This window comes from Arabidopsis lyrata (assembly GCF_000004255.2).
Source record: "Arabidopsis lyrata subsp. lyrata unplaced genomic scaffold ARALYscaffold_4, whole genome shotgun sequence".
Lineage (NCBI taxonomy): Eukaryota > Viridiplantae > Streptophyta > Magnoliopsida > Brassicales > Brassicaceae > Arabidopsis > Arabidopsis lyrata.
In genome coordinates, this window is record NW_003302552.1 from 18700462 (window position 1) to 18709140 (window position 8679).

At 35.2% G+C, this 8679-nt stretch overlaps 2 protein-coding genes across 2 annotated transcripts; both read right to left on the bottom strand.

Moving 5' to 3' along the window:
• Positions 1 to 63: 63 nt before the first annotated feature.
• LOC9315817 (CBL-interacting serine/threonine-protein kinase 22) lies at positions 64 to 2260 on the bottom strand. The gene has a single exon (XM_021027196.1). The coding sequence runs from the start codon at positions 1811 to 1813 to the stop codon at positions 518 to 520; it is 1296 nt and encodes a 431-aa protein (XP_020882855.1). The 5' UTR covers positions 1814 to 2260; the 3' UTR covers positions 64 to 517.
• Positions 2261 to 3495: 1235 nt separating this feature from the next.
• Positions 3496 to 5492, bottom strand: LOC9317668. The gene is made up of 3 exons (XM_002881556.2): positions 4565 to 5492; positions 4013 to 4337; positions 3496 to 3934 (listed from the first exon to the last, which is right to left on the bottom strand). The coding sequence occupies exons 1-3, from the start codon at positions 5071 to 5073 to the stop codon at positions 3698 to 3700; spliced, it is 1071 nt and encodes a 356-aa protein (XP_002881602.1). The 5' UTR covers positions 5074 to 5492; the 3' UTR covers positions 3496 to 3697.
• Between the last annotated feature and the right edge of the window lie 3187 nt (positions 5493 to 8679).

Sequence of the window (8679 nt, forward strand, 5' to 3'; positions counted from 1 at the left end):
ATGTTTTTCATTCATAGCATATATAAGCAAACTCAAAGAAACATTCATAGCTTAATACAAAAAGATCTTGAAATGCTTTGTACGATTCCCAAACGCAATCAACAACGAGAAAAATTACAAACGGTGTAGCATGTCCCTTAGCAAAAACAAAGAAAGGCCCAAGTTTGCAAACACACACAGTCACACATACACATAAAAACTACAAAGTTCAGATCAGAGTTTTATTCAATTTCTCTGCGATGAATAAAGCAAATAATTTTGTGTTTAAATTATACTCCGAAAAAAATAAACAAAAAAATTGAATCCCGGTTTGTTTTTTTTCTTCTTGTCATTTTTATATACAAAGAGGCGGATCGTCCCATTACTCTCTCTGCTCCCATGTAAACCGAACCGGTTAACCAAATGCGTCTCGAATGAAAAACCGGTTCTCTTGTTCAACTGTTTAACCTCGCGAATGGATTACGTTGAAAAATTCCGAGTAAAACGCACGGATTGTTGGTTTTGTGTGGAAACCATTTTACGGTTTGTCAGGAACCCTAAAAACCGGTTGGTTAATCAAACGACGTAGTTTTTGCCTAAGAGCATCGGCCCAAACCAAGCCCACGTCTCTCTGCTTGTTCTTCATCTCCACCATCACTAGTTCTTTTGTTAGCCGACGAACTTTAACGACGACATTAGCTACTCCATGTGGACCTTCAAGCTTGATCGCTCTCTCCTTCTTCTTCGCGATTCTCAAATTCAACTGCTTCGCAACTTCCTCGACCTTCCTCATAATCTCCGCCGTACTCTCATCGGAGACGAACTGGTCGCAATGATCCGGCGTCACGAAATTTCCAAACAAACCGGAGAGATTCGAGCTCGACGCCGACGAAATCAAATCGAAAGCGTTTAGAATTTTCCCGTTTTCCTCTAGATCGTAATCGTCGGCTTGGATTCCGATGGTTTCGCTTGGATCTACTCCATGATTGAACCACGGATCCTTTAGAATCTCCTCGACGGTGATCCGCAGTTCCGGGTTAGGCTCCAAGAGACGGCGGAGGAGTTTCCGTAGATCTGAAGATGTCCAATCCGGTAACTTGTATTGAGCCTTGTGGATTTTCCGGTATAGTCCCATGATGTTTGGATCACGAAACGGCAAGTAACCGGCGTTGAGAAGGAACAAAACGACGCCGCATGACCAAATATCAGCTTTAGAACCGTCGTAGCCTTTCTTCAAAAGAAGCTCCGGTGCAACGTAAGCCGGAGTTCCACAAAGCGTGTGTAGCATCCCGTCGGGACGAATCTGTTCCTTCATCGCACTGAGACCGAAGTCTGAAACCTTCAGATCTCGATTCTCGTCGAGGAGGAGATTCTCCGGTTTCAAATCACGGTGAAAAACTCCTCTTGCGTGGCAGTATCTCACGGCGGAGATCAACTGCCGGAAATATTTCCGGCTGAGACTCTCCGTGAAACGGTTGCTAGTGACTCTGGAGAAAAGCTCGCCGCCTTTGGCTAGCTCCATGACGAAATAGATCTTCGTCTTGGTGGCGAGGACTTCGGAGAGGAGCACGATATGAGGATGACGAAGACGGCGCATGACAGAGATCTCTCTCTTAACGTGCGCCGTTAAACCGTCTTTCAAACGTTTTTTTTGTACGACTTTGATCGCAACGCTTTCTCCACCGTTTTGGAGATCCTCCGCTTGGTAGACTTTGGCAAACGCGCCGCTACCGAGGAGCTTTCCGAGGTCGTACTTACCGAACAACGCCGACTTATTATCATCTCCGATGACATTAACGATGATTGAATCGGAAGAATTAGAGTCTTCGGCCATTAACCAACAAAAAAAAACAGAGCAAATAGAAACAGTCTACAAACTGAAAAGACATGCGCGCGGTGCCTCTACTTATTGAAATTCCTCTACTTGCCACGTAAGCCATTTTTTAAACAAAGATTTTAATATCTGTTTGACTTATAACGGATTAAAAAAATAAAAGAAAGAAATAATCTTTGGTAGGAAAAATTCAAATTTCAATGCGTTACTTTTACAATTTAACTAGTTCGAATTAGTTGCGATATATCAACCAGGTTCGAGATAGAGTCATTTTATCCTGAAAGTAATTACGATATCTATTAGAAAAAAAAAAAAGTAGTAATTTACGATTCAAGGAACATTTTTTCATGATTTTAATTTTCCCAATGTGTTTATTTACCAAATATCACATCCGTAATTGATGAAATGGTTTGTCTCCAACCGCATCCAACCGTAGCTACCCAATCAAACCAATAACATTATCCAGTCAACAAATACCATTTAAATTATTAGTGACAAAACAATAACATTTCAATACTGTTTGAAATTCAATGTCAGCATATAATTATTACTATTTAATAGCTGGAAATTTGGTTAATACTAGTAATATATAAGGATTAATGATGGGCGAAGTTTTTCTCATAATTTAATTTGAACTTGGATTCGTGGATCCAAGTCATTCGTGTGTGGAGTAAAATCATACTAGTACCCCTTTTGTTGTTGAAAAAGCCAAAATTTAATCCTTCCACGTGAACTTGTGCAAAATAATATCATAAACCTGTAAAATTTTGACCAAAAACAAGATACCTATAAAAAATAATTAGGAAAGATGCAAAAGCAAAAACTCGACAAAGTAAAACAAATAAACTAAACAACTCTTGCTCATTCATGGTTTCCAATATGTAGGTTTTAGCTTTCGTAATGGTATTTACTATCTAATTACATTTTGGTTTATTGATTTTATCTACGCGAAAATCAACACCCCACAGTCCGTCATATCATTTTAGTAGTAATACCCAACCAAACACCAGAAGTTCTCTCGATAAATCGTATGACGATCGGTCATTTCGACTATAACATCCGAGCGTCATTGTGGAGTCAAACCCAACCGGAAACCCCAACCATCGAAACATCACATCTATATATAGTTATATACCCAACTGCCCAGTCAACTTCTTTTATTGTGCTATATCCATTTAAACATCATTCTTTTGAGAACATAATTACGTCACCATCGTTTTATTCAATAAGAGAGACACCGTCTTTAACACCGTGAACCGTGGTGGTATACGTAAGCCATCGACGTCGTCCGTACACCCACCGTCACTTTTAAATTTTAGTTTAGGACGTTTCTTCTTTGTCACAACATCGTCATGGTTTGATTTTTTAAAAAATGTTAAAACAATCTACGAAGCAAAGTTTGCAAAAACAACCATCACAAATATCTACGACCTTTTGTCTTTGTTTACAAAAAAAAAAAAAAAAAATTACGTTAACAAGATTGATGGTTTATGATTAGAAACAAAAGTCTTTACAATTCATTCATTCAATCAATAATGAGGGATTTCTGTGGCGATTTTCTCAAAGTTAGTTAGATGAGGAAATTAAATTACATCTTTCTTTATTAGATGACAAATTATTTATCCCAAACCCATCAGAAGTGAGGAATAACGTATTCAAAACACAAATTGCTTAAAACAAGATTTTGCGTTTCAAAAGTCGATCAAGTAAAACTCAATTCTATATTGGCATACTTTTTTTAAGGAGCAACAAATTTTATGTATAAGGTTTACATATACAACCGAAGCTTCCACCTAATAGATAAACACACTTTACCGGTTGATCATCCAAGATTCAAATGCACGCATGCCTCCCACGAAAAGAAAATATACATATATGAATATTCTAAGGGGCCACTTTTGATCCATAAATCCAAAAACATTGGAAGAAAAAAAGTAGGAGGAAAGCAGTGAAAATCTGATGGGTTAAAGAGAAGGTTTTGGAAGTTGTTGCGATAGAAGTGTGTGATAAGAAAAGAGACATGCACTTGAGCTCTACGGAGAAGGAAGTGGGCGAGCCATACGCATCTGGATGATAGATGATTTCTCCTTGACGACATTTGAATTCTCCTAAACTCCAATCCTATAGTATCAAAAAGTTATTACAAGATTACTATACCATTGATTGATCATATATATAGTATCAAGTGTTTATACATACCTCAAGCTGACGACCAAAAGTGACAAGGATAGTGTCGGGATCAGCATGGAAAGAAAGTGGACCTTTCCCTGAGTTGACGCGGAACTCGCAGTTCTTAGCCGGAAGGTGAAGGCTGAATGTGTAATGAAGCATTTCTTCGGTCCTCTCTTTCGGCAAAGGAGGGCTTTGCTCAGTTACGTTTTCATGATTGTACCTGTAAACGCTGAGTACAGATTCTCCTCTTTGTATCCTCTTGTCACTTTGTTTTCTTGAGTTCTCTACCATTATCTGCCCTAGTTTCCTCGCTATCTCTTCAAGTTTATCAGCTACATTCTCCATTTCTTGGCTGCAACCAAATTAAAGATTCAAGGATTGGATCCAAATTCTGAATCACTAATTACTTTTTGGAAATGCAATGTTCATGACAAATTTCTAAAACGTAATTCGCTATTTATTTATCACTAAGTGTTAATTAGCTCTAATACTTCACTTATCAAAGATCTTTTCAAAAACTACTAACAGTCAAACACAATTAACACAAAAGTGAAACACGGCCCATTAATGGCCCAATACCTGAAGCAGCGGTATCTTTCCGGTCCGATATACTCGCGCGCCCATTCCATGCGCTCTTTCCACGACCGTACCCACACGATCTCGTCCCTGTTTCCGACAACACTCCGGTGAAAGCCGGTGTCTCTTCCCTCCAAAACTCCGAAAACCCGACCCGATTCCCTCACAAGAGACCTCAGCTCCTCCCCCGATATCCCATGATAACTCACACGAAACGCTCCAAACTCTCTCGCCGATCGCACCAACCGATCCACGGAACCTTCTCTCCTCGACGCCAATAACCGGAAATCAATCTCCGCCGGGATCAGATGACGTGAACCGCAAGATTCACCTCCAGAATGAGATTCCGGAAGCGTGAGCTCAGGAACCTGAACCGATCGCTCAATGATCTCGGTGAGAATCTCGCTGGCAGCGCAACGAGATCCTCTGGCTCTAGGGATTGGAGACGGAGGAGGTGGTGGTGGAGTCAATGAAGATACGTTCAATTGGCTCCTGGTTCGCATCAGAGCCATTGGAGAGAGAGAGAGAGAGAGGATCCGAAGTTTTCGGGCGGTTCTAAATTATGATCCGCCCCAAGAAGAAAAATCAACAAGACTTGTTCGATTGTCAGAGGCAGCAAATTTGATTCGTTGTTTATTAGTATTTCTTTAAATTTTTGTTTATTTTTTTCCTAGAGAAAGTGAGGGTCCATTACTGATTTTCAATGAATAAAATTAATATTTATTATTATGAATTTATGATGATGATGATGATCATATGGTTCTCTAACTTCATTTCCGCTGTGAATATTTGAATATGATTATGTCAGATGGAAAACGCGCTCAGAAGATGATGTTGCCTCTTTGGGCTGGGCCATTATGTGGGCCGAAATTTAATGTTTGAACCGGTCCAGATGTGTACTTGCGAATCAATCTCAAGGACAAAAGATACCGAGATAGCTCTCGAAATAGTCCCTCATGGGCCTCATCGAAGAGGAAATTACAAACCTAGGTAGAATTATCCAGTAAACAAAAAATGATTATTAATATTCTACACGATAATTTTTTGAGAAATTGTTAAAAATGCCTCTTTTCCAATACCCCTTTTCAAAAATGCCCCCTTTGAGAGTCCATTTTTAAGTTTGCCCTCTTTTAATTTTTAATGACCATTTTACCCTTATTTGAAACAAAATTAGGTCCACAAAATACAAAATATTTTTTGGCGGAAAAAGTGATCCCGCAATTTTCCCGCCAAAACACTTGTAAAAACCTTTAAAAAACCTTGTAAAATTTTCCCGTAACAATTTTTCCCGCCAAAAAATTTTCCCGCCAAAAAAAATTTTTGCGGGAAAAGTGATTCCGCAATTTTTTTTGCGAAATTTTTTTGGCGGGAAAATTTTTGGCGGGAAAAATTTACAAGGTATTTTAAAGGTTTTACAGAGTATTTACAAGTGTTTTGTAAGGTTTTACAATGTATTTTAAAAGGTTTTACAAGGTACTTATAAGGTTTTATAAGGTATTTATAACTTGTAAAACCTTATAAAAAACTTGTAAAACCTTATAACTTGTAAAAACCTTATAAAATAGCTTGTAAAATCTTATAATATCTTATAAATACCTTGTAAATACGTTGTAAAACCTTTTAAAATACATTGTAAAACCTTATAAATACCTTGTAAAAAACCTTTAAAATACCTTGTAAATTTTTGGCGGGAAAAATTTTCCCGCCAAAAATTAACGCCAAAAAAATTGCGGAATCACTTTTCCCGCAAAAAAAATTTTTTGGCGGGAAAATTTTTTGGCGGGAAAAAGTTTACGGGAAAATTTTACAAGGTATTTTAAAGGTTTTACAAGTTTTTACAAGTGTTTTGGCGGGAAAAATTGCGGGATCACTTTTCCCGCCAAAAAATATTTTGTATTTTGTGGACCTAATTTTGTTATATTTCCTTATATATTTGTGATATATTTTATTAAAAGAAGGGTAATTTAGTCATTTTGTACATAAAAAGGGGTATTTTTAAAAATGGACAGCCAAAGGGGGCGTTTTTGAAAAGGGGTATTAAAAAAGGGGCATTTTTGTGAGTCTCCCTAATTTTTTCCTGGTTTAAATTTTGGCAAACTAAAAATTAAAACAAAATTGTCGACAACACATTAAAGATATTTTAAAAACATTTTTTATTATTGTATTGTCGAATTTTCAAAAATATTTAAATGTTTGGGTTAGAGAACTTAGAAAAATATCATGTTATAGCGATTAGTGGTTTATCACATATTAATTCAAGGGAAATTGTTAAAAATACCCTTTTTGGTGTGCCCTTTTTCAAAAATGCCCCTTTTAGATGTCCATTTTCAAAAATGCCCTTTTTTAAATCTGAAATTTTTATAAAGTTTTATTAAGTTTATAAGGTACTTATGGATTGTAACTACTACTTGAAGACTCGATCCAAGTATTTATAAGGTTTTATAAGGTGTTTTTAAAGGTTTTACAAGTTATTTTAAAGGATTTTTAATGTTTTTCAAAGGTTTTACAAGATATTTTAAAGGTATTTAAAATGCATTTATAAGGTATTTATAAAGTATTTATAAGATTTTAGATACATACAAATGTAGTTTGTGTATGTTTTAATAATATTACATACATATTTGGGTAAATCTTATATTTTTAAGAGCATTTTTTATAAGGTTTTTAAAAAAGGGTATTTTTGAAAAGTGGCATTGAAAAAGTGGCATTTTTGCAAAAGCCCCTTAATTCAAAGTTATTTTAACGTCCCGCCAAATCAAGATAATAAAAATGGTGAACTGATGAATTATATATAGTTTGAATATGGAATAACATTAAGTTTTTATTAACGTACACCATTTGTATCACTATAAGTGATGTTTTAGAAAGAAAAAAAAATTTTATATGTTTTCAATTTTCTATGCAAAATTATATGTCTTTAATTTTTTTGATCATTTATATTTTAAAATATAGTTTTTATTGAATTCATTTTACTTATTGGATTTTTTTATGTAAAAGAGATAAATTAAATAAAAATTATGTGTTTTCTTAGTTTGTGTGTAGAAATCTTAAACATTACTTAAAAATGAATAAATGATACATACTAGCAAGTATGTATTGGTTTATTAATTATTTTTAGGTTATTGAGTTTATGGTATGGAACAAATAATAGGAAATACATATTAAATAAAAACAAAGTGGAAAGATGTGTTGCATCAAATATTTTAAGATTTACTTTTATGGCTGCCCTTTAAGTGATACTAAAGATAATTTAGCCCCAGAAACTACAATTTTCCAACCAAGAAATTTATATGGTTAGCCCGAAGTTGACATGAATGATCAAATCTAACAGAAACAAACTGTATAAAGTAAGTTAATAAGAACCCCAAGTTTGTTGAAGGGTCGTCGTCGTTATGAGTGTATGTATTACAAGATCATTATAGCTATTGGCTGTCTCTGAGTTCCAGTTTTTCCGTGGTTTAATTTAAAAACATAAAAAACCTGTACCAACCAAGTCTCGTTTATTTTTGTTTATAAAAAAATTAGATAAGTGGACCAAGTAAGTTAAGAAGTGTTTAATCGTGACTTGTGAGTGTGCATATAATTTTTAACAGAAAAAAAAGAGTGTGCATATATAATTGAAGTTTGAAGGAGATGCATGTGATTATACACTAATTGGTTAGCAATAGCATCTTCCGTACGTTAGTAAGCTTCGACAATGGTCCCCGTTAGATTACTAATTAAAATTTAATTACTCATCGGATTTTGGGCAATAATATATAAATTTAACTATCAAAACGAATAAGAAGCTTAGAACTATTTCTAGAATAAAACTAAATAAATACATTGAAAAGAAGTTGTTTGTTGTCTACAAACGATGATATTAAAATTATGTAGGTGTGGCAATAGGGAGACATGGAACAAGTTTTGAAGACACCAACGCTGTCGCTATCAAAGAAGATGTAATGAATGTTTCAAATAGCTTATAAATATCTTGTGCATGCTTCTGAGAAGACAATCCGCATCTCCCCTAATGATTTTGTATTTCAAAAATATTCTCTTTATCGAAGAAATTTACTTATCTTAAGAGAATTGCAACTAAATTGCCTTTAAGATGACACCATCATTGATTTTGTTTC

What these genes read in the sequence shown, in the direction of transcription:
- LOC9317668 (XM_002881556.2), bottom strand. Translation starts at nt 5,073, where the DNA reads ATGGCTCTGATGCGAACCAGGAGCCAATTGAACGTATCTTCATTGACT. An exon ending in GAAAGATACCGCTGCTTCAG is followed by an intron (nt 4,338 to 4,564) that starts GTATTGGGCCAT and finishes ATTTGGTTGCAG; the next exon opens with CCAAGAAATGGAGAATGTAG. An exon ending in CTTTTGGTCGTCAGCTTGAG is followed by an intron (nt 3,935 to 4,012) that starts GTATGTATAAAC and finishes TTGATACTATAG; the next exon opens with GATTGGAGTTTAGGAGAATT.
- LOC9315817 (XM_021027196.1), bottom strand. Translation starts at nt 1,813, where the DNA reads ATGGCCGAAGACTCTAATTCTTCCGATTCAATCATCGTTAATGTCATC.